The following is a 19,125-nucleotide window of genomic DNA, read 5'->3' as shown; positions in this document are numbered from 1 at the left end:
GATGAGCATGAAAGCCACGATGTTGTAGCAGGCTCGATCTGGAATAGTCGTATCGCTCTACTGCGAATGTGTAAGATGAACGTTGCCCTTGATGACGGCTGCGTGCTGGTTGACAGCGACGCTCGTAGAACATCCCGCTGGTCACAGGGTATGTGAGGCTCCCGCACCAGGGAGAGACTGCAGCAGAAGGCCTACCGTATCACGTGTCCAGTCTGACCATGATTCGAGGTGGATGGTGCGTTTCAACCAGACAAAAAGTGCGTGGCACGGTTCTTGGATTACGTTCCTGTTATGCTGGTGACTGGAAACGCGCGAGGGCGCTTCCATTGCCAGGTGCTCGCCGTACACCTTCCCACATTCTATAAGGAGCAACCCTCTCAGCAAACTGGAGAATCTAGCATCTGCCTTACCGCTCCAGCGGGGCATACATGGCAGTGCATCAATGAATTCCCGAGGTAGCCAGGTTTCCACGTCCCTTCCGGACATAACGCCGGCGCCGCACCAGCTGTGTTACAGTACGTCCCAGCAGAGCACCTGAAGAAATAGGGGACAGGCACAGTTCCGGGCGGCTGGGGGCAAGCCAGTTGGCAACGGGAAGGTACGTCGGCTCTACAGTCTTTGGCGACGTGCAACGAGGCACGCAGGTGCAAACTAAGAGGCCCAGAGGCATCGGCCACACCAGGAGGTCCGGCTATCGGCGAAGCTCCTGTCGTTGGTGAGGTTATTCTCATCTGCACGCGCACAGCCTTTGATGTTTACGAACACGCTCAGCTGGAGTCAGCGGAACGCTTGGACGTCTTCATTGCGCACCACGGCGGCACTGTTATAGCCAGTTTCAGCAGACAGTGTGACTGCGACGCTTCGTCCGCATCTAGTTGTCTGTGTGTCAGTCGCCCCAGTGGGCACAGGAAATCAAAGTTGTCATGGAGCCAGCAAGGGCCTGATTAGAAGACTACAGAGACGGTTCTGTGAAACAGAAAGGAAGGCTACTATGAGGGCATCTGAAAGTGCTGCCCGCGCTTTTTTCCGTGTCGGGAATACGCAGTTCGTGGCTGTTTTTTCCGGCTGTCATGCCGACGCAGAAGAAACCTGCGAGATTGTTACCTTTTCAGATAGTAGACGGCTCCTTCAGTGTCGCACTGAAAGCCGACAGGGCAAGGAACACACTCGCTGCTGCTGGACGCGCCTTCAAATGGATTGTACGTTCCAGCGGGGCATGGTTTCGGGGCTCCTGCTTTATTTGGGCAGTAGTAGCCGGCTGGACATCGTTCGCATTGTTCAAGGGCAGACTGGCCTGGCGGTTTGAGCACAACAGGAACCTCATCATCGACGATCTCGAATGGACAAAATAGAAACAAGCGGTGAGCTTCCGGCCCACACCAGCCTGAAACCCCTGCGCAAGGGTCCGGCTGCGCAGACGCTGTTGAAACAAACTATTTCCTAGGCATAAAGAAGCATCTTGTGCTGTCGCGTCACGCCTGATCACAGGAACCTCCCAGGGCCCCGCAGAGCTATCGGTCAATATCCCCTTCATCGCTGTTCGACCCTCTGTCCAAAACCTGACAAAAAGGTGCATACATGACGCGCATGCCAGTGTGCTTCCCAATTATCCAAGAGCGGCCACGCAGCCAGCAGCGCAGAGTGGGTTTTCAGCGTAACAGAGAAGCTGCTGCATCGAACCAACTCCGCGCGGACCAGCTGTCAAATCCACCACCACTCCCTGAAGCTCTGACGCAGCAGGAATGACAGGGCCTCCGGCCGTGCTTAACCCCCACTTCAATTTGAATATACCTCACCCAAGGATCCCATTAAACGTCTTTTTTGCCTCCACACCGGCACTGCAGCATAGTCTACGCGCATCACGACATGCTTCAAGAGTGAGAGCCAAGACACCGTGGGTGTGACTACCAATCACCTGGTAGAGGGTTCACTGTGCCTGCAGGACAGGCAACCTTCTTCCGCCCAAAAGGACAAATGAACCCGGGAGGACAGAGCTCGGGCTCGATTTTTTGTTGTAAGCTTTCGCAATCAAAGCCGTCGGGGCATGTCATACAGGCGTTGCTTGACATGGCTCCACGAAACGGGTTGTACTTTCCTGAGGGCACCATAAACCCAGAAGAGCACCGTCGAGTATGTTCGTTCTCCCGGCGCCGCGCCGTGCGACTAGTGACCTGACGGGACAGCCTACCACGTCAGCGGCCACTGGGATCAGGCATGTGTACCCAAGACTCAAGTGAGGGTGCATCGTGATAGTCATCGATCGCATGTGCATCGAGAGATAATTAGCCCGCACGACCTCGAGTTCCAGGATCGAAGCACAGGTAAATTTCACAGTAGGACAGCTGCACAGCTCACGCAGTGAGCTAACTACATACAAGGAACTTGACAAGCATTACTAGATTTATATAAACGACAAAGACATCACGATTTTAGATCGGTTGGTACAAAGTATCAAACCTAACACTAATTAACTGAGTTAAATAATACAGGGTTGAACTGTGGGTTAGTTTCAATGCCCAAGGCAGAGCACTGGATTGGATACCCATTCCCCACGGGGTGTGACACTGCTCCCGCCTCGCCGATGGATTCAACGTTTCTCCAGCATCGGTCAGTCGTCATTCCTTCCTCGATTTCTGTTCTCTTCCTGTCTTCTTGCTGCGTGTGGTGTTCTTCGTTTCCTGTGCTCCATTGTTGTAGCCTAATGTTCCTTTTGTAGAGCCTGAGAGCCCGCTCTGCAGAGGCCAGGTGAACAAGAGTGGCGTCCACTAGCCTGACTGTCCCTCCGCTCACCTGGCGGGCAGGGCACTGGAATTGAGTCGCCCCCAAGGCAGTAGTGGCCCGCAGGACACTTGTACGCTTGAAACTTCACGATCCCAACATCGTAGCAGAACGTGCCAGGTGGGCAGGTCGCGCAAGTTGAGTTGTATGTTGCGTAGTATTCTCCAGGTCGGCCTGTCACGTCTACATAGAGGCGACCGTACGTCCCCATTCCGCAATAGCCCTGCATCTGCAGACGGTACTTCTGCACTTCCGAGGACGTGCTGCTCTGGTACCCCGATTCGTACCACCTATCAGTTCACAAACCGAGAGTTTTCGAACATACAACCCAAAAATATCAGTCTTCACCAGTCTACTCTGTAGGCTCTGCAAGTCGCTGCTACAGACGCAGTCACGCGAATGACGGAAATCCTTCGATCCTTTTCTGCCCTTCTGTGCTAGAGATAATGCAGCCCCCTACCGCCACGCGGGCAAATTTTGGTACGTGGAGTCGGTCGCACAGTGGAGTTCGCCTTCACACATGACTTTCAAATAGTCGAGAACCCCTCACGGCGGAACTGCGCCTGGCAGCGTTCAACCCGGGTCAGAGGTTCTGCAATTCCTATCGTGACTTGTTCAAAAGTTCAGTGGTGACGAAAACAATTACCCAGGGAACCTCCTGAGAGGTGGCTGCCAGAAGGGTTCCATGTAACCCGGGCAAAAGTACCCCGCGCGGCACTTCACGCATTCAGCGTCTCCGAGGTAGCTGGCGGAACCGGGCTCGCAGCGGGTTAGCCAAGACGTGTACTTCTCAACTACATGGCACGAGAAACCTGTGGCAGTCGACACACACGAGTCGGAGATACGATACCTTTCGACGGCATTTTGGCTGTATATCAAAAGGTTCTGCACAAAAGGCCAGTTTCCCCCTATAAACCGGCGCAAGTGCTGCCCGTGTATAGTCTGCGCAACATATGATGAGAACGAGTGCCCTTCTCGGAGAGCGACCGCGTCCGCAATTTTATGTGTCAGCAACAGCACCACAGGAAAATGGAGAACAAGAGACTCTCCCTTGGCTCAACAGCTGGCCCGGTCGAAGCCGAAAAGGGACACGATGTATCCGGCATAGTTCTAGGCTTGAAGGAACAGACGAGGAGATGTTGAGGAGCCCCCTGGAAGCTCATTCTACGCTGCAGCAGATCATAGGCTGAGTAAATACTCGAGAGCACACTGTCCACTGAGAGCATGCAAACGAAGGAGGCAGTGGCCTACCAGGTGGGCATGGCTTGCACCTGTCCATGAGCGTGCGGTGAAAGACACCGCCTTGGCAGACCATCGAGTTTTTTCCCAGAGAATACTTCGACCGGTCAGCTTCCCAACATTGCTGGTCGCCCTGTGGAGGCACACGCAAGGAACCGCCCGGACTGCGACTACCGGTTCACATAAGTTGTTCCTTTTTCCCTCTGTAAGGTTCCCCTGCCTCGGCACCGCCGTGTTTACTCTGAAGGGTGCACCACATCAAAGGGATCGCCGAGACGAACTGGCGGACTGTTGGAGGGTGCACGGCCGTGATGAACCAAAGAAAATCCGCAATTCTCCACCTGAAAAGAGCGCGCATCTCACCCCGATGGCAAACCCTGGCGGACAATCGTAGAGCCTGCCCGAGAACGGAAAAGCCGGTTGCATGTTGCCTCTCCGGCGATATGAGCAGTGTCCTTGCCCATCGAAGCTGTAGCTACCGGACTTGTCTCCTCCGCATTGCTGCAGACGCCAGGACAGAACAGACGAGAATTCAGGCACGTAGCCCACGGGTGGTAGACGCTGCATAGGGCAGCGTAAGTCTCGAAAGACACAGCTCGCGGGTGGTTGGGTACTTGGTTCTTGGTACGCCGAAGCATTTGCTGTTTCACGCAGCCTGAACCCGTCACCTTACGTAAGTTTTCCCAACGGCTCTCATCGTGCCGGGTCCTTGCAATATTTTGGACGAAGGCGTCACGTCATCGTAGACGGAAATGAACGTGCCGCTAACTGCTTGGACGCAACCCGTTGCGCCTTCTCCGGATACGTGCCCGTGCGGGCACACCGTGCAGAACGCGCCGTCAAGAACTTCTTTGTACGTATTGGGGCGACACCTGTAGCAGACCTCGCCGGTGGCCCGCGCGTGGTGTCCGACAGGACACGGCAGTGCACGTTGCGCCAAGCTGTAGATCTCTGTTTCACCATCAAGAACAAAAGACCTATTCAGCATGACCCCCATAGGGTTGGCCGTTGGTATGTGTTCAGTTCAGAGAAGGACTGCTCTGGATGCGACCGGCCGTCTGGTTCTGGGAGGCACGCTACTGCCGTAAAAGAAATCTCGCACTCATACGAGCAAGCAATCTGCCTCTCGCCAACGAGAAATCGTAGTCTCCCCAGTGCCACCGGACTCAGATGCTTACCGCACGAACACCGTGAACTCCCTACGACAGTCGACGCAGGGGATCGGCATCCGGTTCCCTGAGGCAAGCTGAGAAAAGATATAAAGCAGGCTCGCAGAGGCAAACAGCGCAGTGAGTTGACGCCGGCATCTCCGAGTGAAGGGGTGCCCCTGCGCGTGTCGAACATGAAATGGTCGCACCAGTTTCTCCGCTGTAACGACCCCATTCTTCTTCGAGGCTGGCCAATCACGGGGAGGAGTGGGCCTTCACGACTACAACAAGCAAAGCGATGCACGAGCACCATACTGACAGCAGCTCGAACAGGGCTCGTTAGCGAGCATAGTAGCCCAACGACTGCACGCCCCACGCGTCAGTGCAGAAGAAGCAGTCGCCTCACATGTCGTCAAGCAGTTAACAGACGTGCAGACTGTGGGGAAAAAGACTTGGGACTCAGCCACAGGGGGCCAGGCTTGCCGTACATCATTCAAACTGAACTTTTGTGGCACATGAACCACCACAGGGTCGCAAGGAAGCAGACGGCATAAGTGAAGAAGTGTTGAACTGCGAGTTATCCACTTCCTTCATTTTATTGACCCACCTCTCTGTCCCTGCGGGACACTTGTACACTACGGTTGCACCGTCACAAACGTAACCGGCAGGGCACGGACAGAATCCTTTGAACGAGCCGTCGTGACACTGGTGACGGTAGATGGATAACTGAACCGTCGCCCCGAAAATGCTGGCTTCGTCGATGCTAGCGCTTGAGAAGGAGTCGCTGTCGAACACATAACGACGATCTTCCGAGCGACTCGAAACGTGACATGAAACAGAATACTGCGCCTCCGGATACCCTGCAGCAGCCGAGGCAAAGCGCAGGAACTTACACAGGCGTTAGATGACGCTATGCTTCTCTGCAAGTTCTGATTTCGCTTCCGTCGCTGAGTGAGATTCGTGAGCACTATTATGTGGCTTTAACGTAGCTCTTATATTGTCATTATCGACCGTCGTGAAGAGATCCGGTGGCAACATGACCGTTCGTTGTACGTATCTGAGGCATGGCGTTAACGAAAGTGCCGAGTTCTCGTCGAGAAACTCTAGCGCGACGCTGCTACGAAACGCACTGTGCCCTCTGAGTTGCTCAGGGTGTCAGCTGCTAGGAAACAAGCGAATTCTCTCAAGAAAATAAAGTAGACACCAGCTAGCGGCCAAACGCTTTTTCACCGAACCCCGCTGGAATTGTATCTAGTTGGCTGAAAGATTGCCCTTACGGGACAGGTGGTCAGCGAGACAACCTTTCCCTTTCTCCCCCGTGTCGTGCACTTGAAACTCTGGCTGCCAGTGGCGGTATGCAACACACATGGCAGTGTGTGCCACGCGACCTGAAAAAGGCCAGAGATCTTTTGTGAAGCCACAATATCCAGTCACACGTGTTCCCTGAGTGAGTGCGGTTTATTTCAGAGAAAGCGTGTAGTGAGAAGTCCTGTCGGAGAGCTCCTGCGAGCATGAACCTCAGCATCTGCACTACACAGTACCGTCGTGCTAGTGAGTGACGTTCTCCTCTGAGCCACTGTGAGCCATACATGGGCTTCTCGCTCAGCTCGTTTGACATATCTGCGGGAGAAGCGCGCCGAGTCTCACCTGGTCGTGGAAGCGAGGTCAGAATAAGGCTATCACCGAAAAGCCAGTCCTCAGGCTGAACTTCAGCCCGGTCCTTGACGTGTTTGATAAACGGTGAAGGGCACGATATTGATACGTACACCGAATCCAGCGGCCGCGATCCTAGATGGAATGAAAGGTGTATGGAAGTCCCTTCCCGCACCAAGATTTCTGTTGAGTTCCATTTAATCTGCGCATCCGGACGGCACACAAGATCTGACAAAGGACCCACCGCATGCACAGCTTCCATGACGAAAGCGACGTACCGCGCCCGCGACAAGAGCTACAGTGACTCAGGGTGTTCCTATTGGATGAAGAGACCGTCGTTTGCATCCGCTTTCTTGCTAGCTCTATCTCCCTGCCGCAGTGACGATAGCCAACATACTCCGGGCCCTGCGTGGTACTCGCTTGGACCCCGGTTATCAGTCGAGCCGAATCTTCGTATGGATTGTTGGTGATGGTAGGCTAACTCGCCCGCCTCTGCAGCTTGACCAGAAGCGGATCGGAGGACAGATGCCTTCATGTGTGCAAAAGAATGCTCTTGAACGCTCACTGGACTTGCATCGCGCAACTGGTCCTACCAGTGCTTGCGCATCTGATGGTAACGCGAAAAGCTTGCCGTGTGAATTTCGGTGGAACAGTGAGATTTGGTTTCTGCAGAGCGCAACTCTGGTTGAGTTTTGTGAAAAAGACGAAGCGCAACGCTGCATCCCACCAACACCGCTACGAAGTACGTTGCATGGTTGCGACGAGACGCCACTGCTGCTCAGACCTGGTGTGTTTACCTGAGCGATATGGTCTTGAACGGGCATCAGGAAGGAAGGCAGCATCTCCTCTGGCACAGCGTCTTGCGGTGTCTGCTTTAGGCTTGCCGAGTGCCTCGGCGGCCCTAACTCTCCGTTGGCTGTATCTCGTTGCTCTCCCGGCCTAGCCGAGGAGAGGTCGCTCCGGGAACGCTGCAGCATACCGCAGTTGGATAATCGCCGAACCCCCCTCGCACCAGAAACCATGAAGCGTCACTAGCGGAAACAAGAATCCTGGTGCAACCATGCATGCCAGTAGTGGCACCTCCCTATTTTCTAGATGGGCGTCGGAAGAGGAGGCTGTTTCTGCTTGTCTTTCGTGTCGATGCATCCCCGAGAAAAACGTCCTTACGCCGCACTCCCAGGCAGGCACAAGTCGTTCGAACGGCGGAAAACCATGTTGCTGCAACACCCCGTCTCCTTCAAAGCCCTAAGATTCCATTCGGAAATGTCAGTAACGGCCCAGACAAGGCGGATGTCGACACGCATTTTGGGGGACTGCGGAGGACAGTGGCTCGAACTAATCAGGTGTGCCACGTATATAACAACGTTTCCATGCTCACCAGACCGACCCTGAACGCCCTGGGGCGTTCAGGGTCGGAAGTTTCCCAGGCTGCTGAGTGCACCAGGACGTGGAAATATGACTGAAGTGTTCGACATCAGGGGTTCCCCGTGGTCTTCGTCAGCTGGCCCGTATTGTTGCCCTCCCCCCCTTTGACAGGTCGCGTTAAGAAAATGGCAACAAAAAAAAGGTTCTAAGATCGTAAATAAGATGAGAGAGTAAAGAGCGTCTCTCAGGGTCGGGGGAAAGCGGCCCCGAGCTGCGCCTCTCGCCGATACTCTTGTCAGTCAAAATGGACTAGAGAAGCTCTACTATCAACGTGAGGCTTAGCTGAGCTTACGTGGCGTTGGTCTCGCTCTGCGACCCAGACTAGAGGTCTCTGTTCTTTGACAGGGAGGATAACGGTCGACTCTCTTGTCGGGGCAGTCACGACATGAGCTACTTTGCCGTTCGGCCACCTAACGGCCGGTTCGCTCCATCGGTGGTCGGTAGACCTTGTGCGGACTAGCATGGTGTACTGGTCAGAGGCGGAGCCTGTTGGCGAGTGCGATATCATTCCCGCAGCGTTCGCAGGATGTTGCTCCAGTGCCTAATTCAGAGAGACAGACACTCATATTGAAGCGAAAATCCGAACAACCCTTCCGTAGCATGAGCCAGAAAGGAGCCCCTTTTGTTCATTCTCTTCTTACAATGCGGTTCCCCATCTCATGCGGGCAGAGCTGGCAGATGGTACGGCTCGACTGTCGGGACACTTGAAGAGGAAGAGACTCCTACCTCAACATGGATGCTCTTCGTCATGTCACCGCCGGGGACAAAGACGTGTTCATCAGGAACAACCCTGATACGAGGCCGCAGCGCCGGTCTCTGGTTCTTGTCTAACACATCGACTTCGACGGTGACCGGCGCGATCAAAGAAGCGGGTTTACCCCCCTCGACGAGTGAGATGCTGAGCACGCAGCTGTGGTCTACGTCGCCTTCTAGTCCGTATTGCTTTTGTGGCGGAGCCAGAACACCACAGTCCGTGAGCACCCACATTTCGGACGTCGACAGAACGCGGACTGGCGTGCTTGTGGCAACGAGCGGCCCATTCGGACAGTCCGTGCACTCAGCCTGCATAGGCGCAAGGGGAAGAGAAGCAGTCCACATGCCTGTGGAGTTCACCGGACACGTGCAGTCGAAGTTTTCGTCCGTGTAAGCGTCTCATTGGCGGAACTCGAGCAAGTTCAGATGCTGCCGATGACCCGGGGGCACTTGAACTATGGGCGTCAAGCTGCAGCCATGCGCAGGCAGCTGACGTAGGCGTAGACCTCCAGCGGCCTAACATTAAACCCGTATGTCCTGGTATGCGATGTTACTTGTGTTCTACAGCACGCACCTTCCCTTATGAGGTTCCCCAATTAGTCCCGAGAATTAGAAACAAGTCAGAGATAATGCGGAGGCTGTTCACGTATACACCGCAGCACTGGGGAATTTGCATGCTTAACCATATCAAGCGACGACTCTAATGGTGCGATGGCTGCTATAAGCGTGCAGCAGTGTAGTATGTCGCTCAAGAAGTGATCGAGCTAACGGTACTGCCGACGGCACTTTTTTTCATATACGATAATTAGACGGATGTGTGAATGTTAGCAATCTTTCTTTGGACCCTCCCTGCACGCCGGTCCAGGTTCAGCAATTCCGTAGACGCACATCATGCCGTACAAACCATTCTGGCCATCATGAACCCACTTTAAACCTTCGTTTCTTCTTACACCTGCCTGTAACAGTCAAAACGTTTCTCTAGGACGCAACCGCACTACCACAATGCGTATCTATGAGGTCGGCTAAGAAGCATCGATGTTTCGTGAACTGGCCATTTCTGGTTTCAGTATCTTGTTAATTTCCATAAGGAACTCTTTCCATTTGCTGATTGCCCTTGAGAGGTCATGAAGCAAGCACACACCATGCCAGTGTGTGCTGCGGAAACAAGCAACGATGGCACGATTGGTCTGACACGCCAACAGGATACTGCTGGAGCGGTGAAACCTAGCTTTAGAGGCAGGCTGGTAGTTGTCTCCAGGGTACCCATAGTCGCACTTCGAGCTCCGTGTTAGCACCCAGTTGCGGAGAAAATCAAGGGACGTACGATCAGAGTGTAGACACCTTCCAGGGAATCTGTTATGGAAATATTATCGAAGACCGCCGCTTGGCTAACGCTAGTCTTTGCCTCCATCTTGACAGGTGGGCGAGGGTCCCGATCTGTTGCGTGTCCCTCCTCTGCTTTAATCCTCAACACGATCTTCCATTCCCCAGATGCTCTGTTTCCGTCTTTGTCTTGCACCTCAAACGCGGCTTTGAATGGATGTCTCTCTCCCGGATTAACCGTTGGGGGGGGTTGCTCAATTACAACAAGACGAGCAGGCAAACCGGGTGCGATGCCGAAAACGTCAGAGAAAACCTCCACGGGAATTTTGCCCGATATATCAATGAAACTGAGGCGATAATCGTCGTGTGCTTCTTGTATTGAGAGGCTGGGGAACGACGCAATACCTCCGGATACCCTGGTGACAGTCCGTCCCCTCAGCACTGGCTGACGCTTGCCTGAACACCGGTAAATAATCTTCGAAATCGAGAAAGAATCCACATGTTATGCATGACCCGCGAAAAGAAGTCGCTGGCACATAACTCCATTCTAACAGTGACAGATCCAGCGAGCCGGACAGCAAGTGAATCAACACACTTCAAACGCTGCTACGTGGGCGAAACTTACTAAGCAAGAGCGGTGCATTGATCAAGTAAGTCCGAGTTCGCCGAGCTCCCATGTATGAGAGACGGGAACGCGACAGACCACAGTACCTCCTGCGAGACATCCTGAGAGTGAAGTGCTTCTGCTGGTTGTCGTGGAACGACCAAATAAAAACTAAGTGATTTCAGACCACTTTCACAACAGATAGTGACTGCATAGCAACTTCAGGCGAGTCCTGATTAAGAGAACAAAGGCAATCGGGTTGAGGAACTCCGTGTTCCAGAAGATATGCTTGTCTCTACCATCTACAACCTGCGCGGAACAGTCAGTGCTTCATAACGGTTGTGGCTTCGAAAATCTTGGTTTTTTATCCGCACCTGCCGGATTGTTCGCAGAACGAGGACTGCTGAGGCGGGCCAAGATTATGGAGGTTGATGACGTCATTCTTTTTCCGTCACTATCAACCACCTCGAGAATGGGCATGGGCGAGATTTCCGCCCCACTTTCCCCATTCTGTGGCTGCTGTATGATGTTCATCATTGGGGAGCCCGCTTCCACAGCTAGGAGGGGTCCTAGCACAGCTGGGGGAAACCCTTCAGTTGTAGCTTCTATCAGGTAACTCCCAGGCACCGAAACTAACCACTCGATAACGAGTGGTTGTCCTGCAGCATTACACCATTCCGGTTGAAGGCACGAGCGGCGTTCCCCTAGAAGAGTGCTAAACTGCTCATCAAGAGCGGCAGTCGCCCCCTGAAACATCTCAACGGGGCTGCCATCTCCAAAAGGTTGACTCGAGCGCTTAAAGACCGTGCTCAATATTGCGATAACAGCGTTCCTATAAATGGTACGTGTACAATGAACGTCAGAAGCTGGTCATTCACTTGAGAAGCGTTATTGTGGGCTCAGTATATCGACTACAACTCAAGATTTCGGGGGCGTACAGTCGGGTAGCTTGATCACCCAGGAGGCCAGCTATGTCCACTCACACAAGCGGGGATATTACGCTTCTTTTTCGAGCCCCTTCCGCCCAGTCCCCAACGACTGTCGTTCTCTGTGTGGGATCCTTGACGGATGTTTCCTCACCTGCTCCAGCTCGGAGACGGAAACTTTCATCATAGTCCGTGAAAACTGCTTTCTGCTCTGAGGGTTGCGCGCTGCTCACGGCAGGGACGGTAGTCGCTGCCCGTGGTGATGGCAACCGCCTGTTTGGACGATGGTCCAGCGCCATCAGAGAGACTACCACATCAAGCTCCTCCATGGCTACCGCTTCGGTGTTGCAAGGGAGAAGACTGGCCACAATCGTCACAGTCGAACCAACTATATGCGGTCCCGGCAGCGACGGAAAACCTAACCAGGTTTGGCTGCGTTTATTCCATTTTGGTGCTGTCTCACAATCTGAAAGCCGCTTGCCAGAAGCAGAGGCTATATCTGCACTATCGACAGCAGGCCGATGCGGTGACACCGTGGTCATCTGACCGGGGGCTTTACTACCGGCGGTGAAAGCTTGAGCTGATAAAGGATCAGCGCTACGCGAAGCAGCTGACGCTTCCTCCGAGTGGCACGACCCATCGTCACGGCTGGTGCCATCACATGGCGCTGTCTGTCGATCGTTAACCAGAGACAAACTTGCAGGATCAGAGGGCAACGACAAATCCGAGTGCTGCCGGAATTGAGCTTCCAGCGTGGCAACATCGGAAGCTCGACCAAGAGTTATTACGTCGGGCTTCTCTCCCTGTCCAAGCAGGCATCTCTGGAGGGCAAGCAACGAAGCAGAACTGAGAACTACAAGCAAACTTCGAAGCTGCTGCCGTGCGCGGTTTAGCGCGGCCTTCTGCGGCAAAGACCCCGAGCTGGCTCTGGTAGACACCATGGTTCAGGCCAGGCTGCGGAAGATGGGGAGCTTGTGGAAAATTTGCCGCATCAGGGAAGTCGCCTCACCGAAGCGCCATGCAACTACAGCTGTTAAACAACATCTGGAGACGAAATGGGAAGGTCATGGTGTGAGTTACATGAACGCGATCCCCGCGAGTGCGCAAAGCTGTCTGCCCGGTAGTGCACACACTATTGCCAGTCTCCACGTGCCGGCGGCAGCCACGCGTGCACCACCTCGAAACGTTGCCGACAAACTGAATCGATTGTCGAAAAGTAAAGCCATTGGCCGGTAAAACCCCAGGGTCCATCGTAGTTCTAATCGGAGGTAATTTTCACTTAAGAAATGTGTGTTTCCTAACGCGAGAAGTGGCATTTCCCAGTGTATCTCAGACGTCTTGTTGTCGAGCCGAATGAGCATGCGCTACGCGATTTGCTCCTCTCCCCCCGGAAAAAAAGGGTTGTATAGAAAAGCATGCACAAGCGCCTCCGCATACAATGAATCAGCATTGTCTTTTTCAAAAACGCTACAGGGGCGAAGCATTTGTCTTGATTCCTAAGCGCATGGACGCCGGGTTTGTGCCAAGGGCGTTCCCTTCGACCCCGCAGCAAGGGGTCTGACCCTCTCGCATCTTCAGAGTGGTGTACCATGAGAGGTCACCCGGGGAAGACCGTGGCAGCTTGTGAGCGGAGAAAAAAAGTTACTGAACAATCCATCAGCGTGCAGGCAGTACCAGAGCTGTGTTCAGCATCGAAATTGATCTAGCAGGACTGCAACGACAAGTAAGGTCATTGTGTATGTTCACTTTCTCAGGTGCGCGAACAAGTTCTGTATCGCCGGCGGGGGCGATGCGGTTTTTTTCCGGAAACTCAATATGCAGCCAAAGTAGGATGTATCACAGCACTGCTGTCTTCCCATAAAAAACTTTTTTTCCCTGTTTGCTCGCCTGTGATTGCTTTCCTCTCTGTCCACGTCCATTTGGGGTGTGCTGTGTCCTTTCGTCGAGATGTTCAGCCGCAATGGTAGACGGATGCCTCTGTTGATCCGGATGTGGCCCAGACGTCTGCTCGTCTCTCGTTCTGGCACGTTGTTGCTTCTTTTCCCCCGGAGAGGAAACATCTTTCGGTAGACTAACAATTCAGTTTTTTTCCAGGAGCAGGGGGGGGTTCCTGTTACTGCTGGACTCTTCCGTAGGAGCTCACGAGCATTAACCCCTCTGCTGAAGAAAGGCAGCCTGAAGGATTTTGAGTTGTGTTCAGCGTTGTTTTTCAGGGGCGAGCATCCCACCACCATGCACGAGGCGTAGAGTCCTAGTCGAGGCGTGGCTACCCCTGTTAGCACATTGCAATCTGGGCTGCTTGCATTTCTTTCCAGCTAACTCGAGGACAGGAGCCAGAACAGGTGCGACGCCGGGAATTTAGCGTCTAAAAAATAGATAACCGAGAATTAACTTAGATTCACAGATGGACATTATTACTCTTTGTATGGTTTGTACCTACTTGATTTCTCGGTGCTCTCACTGCACTACACACTGCGGCTTTTGGTTGCTGGCAAAAACTGAGGGCCGGCGTCTCCAACAGTGCAGCCCCTCCCAGTCCTTCTGCGGTCGGTTGTCCAAACGAAGGGATGACACCCACGCTTCGGCGCGTCTTGAGGACAGCCCTGGTAATGGTTCCGAAGAAGGTAACCCATCCGTTGAAATGCGCCCCACTCCGCGGAAACGCATGTGGCTCGACCTGAACTGTCGGGTACCCTGCCTTTCGTGACAATCTGAAGAGCGCTTCTGCCTTGGCGATCCTCGTACGCAGCGGGACTGTGGTTTGCAAACTTCTGATCTGCAGGTTCTAGTTAGGAGCCGTATGTTGGGGAGCCACTTTGCTTCAGTGAGTCCGCTAGATAGCGATGTTTACGTAGGCATTAGATAGTTAAACCGTCCGCATACTCTGCAGAGGATTGCCCGTTCGCTCGCGACCAGAGTGGATGCAGATGCCCGCGCGGTAATTCATGTGCTTCTCTCCAAGAAAGGACACAACTTAGCTAATAGGGACGAGAGGTCAATGATTATTAAAACGCAAACCGCCACATAGTGTCGGAGACTTCGAAAAAAGTCGCTGGGGCCGATATATTCCTTCCCGGTCCCCAGTGTTATTTGTGTCGTGTACAGCAACTGAGTCGCTGCTTGCCGGAATTCTGAGTACGCATTCTGTTTCCATAACAGTGTCAACCATACAGTGCCGGCTAGAAGGTCGTGATCCAATGGTAGCCTGGAGGCATCGCCATAACGATGAATAATGGGAAACCTTCATTGAGCAGAGTTGCGATTTCCGTAGGTGCTTGACGCCGTTCCATAATCCGACGGAAGGAAGTTTTGTGAGACCCTATCACGAAAGTCTCATTTCATGTGATTGTGGCGTGTATAGTGTCCTTTGGGATCACCCAGTCCAGTGCAGAACTCCTTCAGCCTTGTGGCGGAAGAGAATCGTGCACTGCCTAGCAACACAACACCCTCGCAACCACGGCAGCTAGTGCAAATCTTCCTCTTTCACAATCGGAAGTTGTCTTTCTTTTGCCCCGACGCAGTGCAGCCAATCATGTGTATGAAAGACATAAGAGGCCGATATTCTTGCTGGCTTGCCGGGGACGAGAGAGTCGCTTTCGATGCCCGGGCAGCTGCCAAGCACTAAACGTTTGCTCACGTTGACGCTAGAGTGGTGTTTTACTCTGTTCGAATAGCTATTTTTAGGGCAGACGGTGCAAAAGGTTTCTTAATCTGGTCTCCCAGCTGGGACTCTTCATCGGGCGACCATTGCTCTGGTTTAATGTGTAGAGCCTGCCATGCAGAAATGCGATCCTGATGCCTTCATGACTTCCGGAGCTTGTCAGCCGTGTGTCTTGTTTTTAAGCAGCTATCCTGCTGTTAATTATGACAGCCACAGGAATTTGTGCATGCAAACGATAAGCGTGTTACCATGTATTGTTGACACGGCCTCTTCCACGCTCTGCCCACTAGGACGTAAAACGGAAACCAAGGCATTGGTAGCGGTTGTGGGGCCGTGATCATGAGGCAAACATGCATAGGTGCTCAGCACAAGTTATTTGTAATGCCAACCAGGTCGCTGCGGTAAAAACGAATTCTGCGTTTTGCGTGGCGTGGTTTCTGTAAGAACGATAATGTAGGAGTCAGATCGTCAAGTAGCTCGCAATGCTCCTTAGAAAGTGCAGAGCCAGACATCAAGGTGTTTAGGCCTAAATGGGGACTTTATTTCTCTTCAAGGATTTGCAACCACGCTCTCCCCAGAATAAAAAAGAGTAGATTTTTCTGCGATTTATCGGAGTCGTGCCTCTGGTATTTTTGTTCAGAAGCACGGACACACGTTTGTTCCCGCGACGTTCACGTCACACACACGGCTGCCTGTGTCATCTAAATCATCGGATGCAAGACGAAGGAAAACGCATATAATTAATGGTATCGTGCGCCCAGTGGCCTACTCCTTCCAGAATCATGATGTCCCCTTCGAGGTCGTCAAGATGCGGAGCCCCTCAAGGACGATGTCTCTTGTGCAACGTATCCCTTTTCTTGTTCTTTGCTATATCTGCTGGTCCTCGTTGAGGTGGTGCCCTCTTGGCAGCACCGTCTGGCAAATAACGAGAGCAACAGCATCCAGCCGACCGACACGGTATTGGACTCGGCCCCCCACCAACCCTTGGACGTGGCCCCCGGAATCTTCCGGTTCGTCGCCCGTCATTAGCGAACATAAATGGCGCCCGCAGTATGACCCAAGAAAGCATACTGTCAACAGCCTTCAAGTTGTGGCGTTGGAATGGACTCGGCTGGGGAATAGATGGGGATACGCTCCAATTGGTCCATGGTGTGGCAGGTGTATAATGCTAGAACAAGGGTGCCATCCACGGTGTCAACGGTTGTGCGGTACTGCATGCAACGGCTTGCGAGTAGCGGGCTTCACAGACGAACTTGGCTGTGAATTCTGCGAGACAGATGGCGGCTATGGGTGCCGAAAGTATACGGAATGCAGACAGAACTGTCCAGCGTGTGAGGCATACGAACCGCTGCTAAACTACACACAAACCACGTTCAAGTTTCCACCACTCAAAAGAGATATCTGGGGGGAGGACACGCAGAAATTTAGGGACGCTGAAGCGGGTGAGCCTTGGGCTGCTTGGGGGAATCCTTATACTGCGATCAGCGTCGACTTGTTCGATCTCTACGGGTAGAATGCAATGTTGGCCGTGTCTCCCATTGTTTACTTGTCAGATTTATGAGGAGGGGAACACATTGGTCTATACGCGACGGGTGCTTTACTGTTTCAACTAGCGTTTTGCAGTAATGTAGCAGTTTTCCATTCTGGCCCCCTCAATGCAATTGGCTATTTAAGGATGGGACTCTTTTCACGGATGACACAGCTGATATCCAAAAACAAGAAGTATATGCAGTGCAAGAAAACAGGGGTAAAGTGTCACTTTTCCGAAGGTTCCCCGGCGGCAGGTGCAACATGGTTTTATAGGAAAAGCAAAATCTCGCTAAAGGCACTGCACTAAAATGAGGATTCAGGCTGAGCGGGCACACGCACCTTTTTCGAGTTCCTACTTGAGGAGTATGCTTGAAATGGGAGCTTCCAACTAGCTGCAGGAAGATACGAAAAGTGCGGCACCAAACAGGACAAATCTGGCTGCTACGCTCGTTTAGCGTTCTACGACTGCAACGACTGATGGGAGATGCAAGGAACGCTGGTGGGGGCAGCCAGCCGGAGGTGGCTCTTTGCAGTCAGACTGTCACAACAACAAACAGTCGCAAGCTTGTCGAGTACCGGCAACGTTGCCGGCTACAAATATGAGGGGAAAAACGTGAATGTGAGTTATTGCTGCGCCAAGTTAGTTGTAACGCGGCCCTCCTGTTATGAGACAAATTGTGAACTGTACTTGACGAGGTCCAGACCCTGTCCTAGACGGGGGACAGAAGACGAGCAAAGATGGGCTGCGAAGCAGTTCGTTGTGTCTGCGATTGCCAGTACACCGCCACGGAATCCTGGCGAAACACTAGATGGATATCCAGTTAACCCCGTAGAGATACCCGGCTCCCAGTTCCAAGCTTCTCGCCTCCACGGCCGCGTTGTCTGGGTTTGTGTACACTGACTGTAACACAAGAGACAGACTTTTTCGATACGTAGACATAAACTGTTTAGTTTGCACCTTTCTGACTACGTACCACAGAAAATCTTTGTAATGAGGTTGTATTTCAATAGTTCTACATATCTTCTACTTACACTTAAATGGTTCACGTAACCCTGCAGGGTATAGATACCACGCTTAAAGTCGCCGGTTATCCTCATATGCTAGTGACCGATGCTAAAGGCCTCTCATGCTTAGATGGATTAATATTCTTACAAGCACTACTGAATATGACTATCGTCATGAGATACAGACAGCCAAGTTCTATATGATTGCTGTACACCACAACCCCACTGGACAGCGTAAGACAACGAAAAGTGTTGGATTTCAATATCCTACTACATTACAGTTATTCCACAGCGGGTATATTCTAGGATGCCCAGGGTGTTGGATGCCCATTATCAATGCCATTGTCTCACGAATGCCGGCGAATGCCCCCGGGAAAAGATAGATCGCTAACAGTAACACCTCTTCTTGCACACAACAAGTACAGGCAGACATATTTCTGCAACTTGCATCAACCCCCCTTCTACTCAACACACTCGGCTCGAATGTTTCGTTTCATCTCTGAACGTGGCCACCAGCCGGAACTTCAGTTTGCGCCAGGACGCTGAACGTGTCCACTGTTGATGACCAAACATATTTTGTGATGCCTGGAATTGTAGAGCCAAGGAGCGTCACTCTGTGGGCGAGAATGGGAATTGTGTCACTTTGAGTTCAGCAGGCATCGAAACTAGCTAACAGTAATGTAGAACGCATTTGGGTCCACCTATAGCTTTCACCATACGCGCACAAACGGGGTGACGCCGTGCACTTGGATACCGTCATCTTCCATCGTGTCTGGATGTAGCATACGAGTATTGAACAGAACTCGAATACACCTTTGAGAAGAGTGTGAGACCTCCAGAGCATGGCTCAAAAACATGTAGACTCACACTAAGAACCGGTGATATACAGCCTCGGAGCAATGCACGATGAATATGGGAGTACCGCCACTAGCTGCGTTGCACTGAAGGTTCCCTCAACTCCACGAGATACGCTCCGTGGTGTCTGGCGCGGTTCACTCTCAAAAGAGCAGGTAGATTCTCAGGTGGGCGGTCCCCCGCAACAAAGTACGGGTTCCGAGGCGCACATCAACATGCAGACAA

General features: G+C 52.7%; 1 protein-coding gene across 1 annotated transcript in view; it reads right to left on the bottom strand.

The window, feature by feature from the left end:
- The window catches only part of NCLIV_049760 (hypothetical protein), a gene marked incomplete at both ends in the record, with an annotated part of 62,738 nt that extends 52,331 nt beyond the window's left edge, over window positions 1-10,407 (bottom strand). The window contains 12 exons of the mRNA XM_003884528.1: window positions 411-534; window positions 1,105-1,420; window positions 1,916-2,095; window positions 2,791-3,068; window positions 4,381-4,518; window positions 5,196-5,216; window positions 5,773-6,025; window positions 6,813-7,020; window positions 7,616-7,786; window positions 8,536-8,784; window positions 8,970-9,305; window positions 10,321-10,407. Coding sequence (XP_003884577.1) covers window positions 411-534; window positions 1,105-1,420; window positions 1,916-2,095; window positions 2,791-3,068; window positions 4,381-4,518; window positions 5,196-5,216; window positions 5,773-6,025; window positions 6,813-7,020; window positions 7,616-7,786; window positions 8,536-8,784; window positions 8,970-9,305; window positions 10,321-10,407 — 2,361 coding nt within the window. The remainder of the gene's footprint in view (window positions 1-410; window positions 535-1,104; window positions 1,421-1,915; window positions 2,096-2,790; window positions 3,069-4,380; window positions 4,519-5,195; window positions 5,217-5,772; window positions 6,026-6,812; window positions 7,021-7,615; window positions 7,787-8,535; window positions 8,785-8,969; window positions 9,306-10,320) is intronic.
- Window positions 10,408-19,125: the final 8,718 nt, after the last annotated feature.

Source organism: Neospora caninum, chromosome X, assembly GCF_000208865.1.
Source record: "Neospora caninum Liverpool complete genome, chromosome X".
NCBI lineage: Eukaryota > Apicomplexa > Conoidasida > Eucoccidiorida > Sarcocystidae > Neospora > Neospora caninum.
Note: the sequence above shows the minus strand (reverse complement) of the source record. Positions and strands in the feature narration are given on the sequence as shown.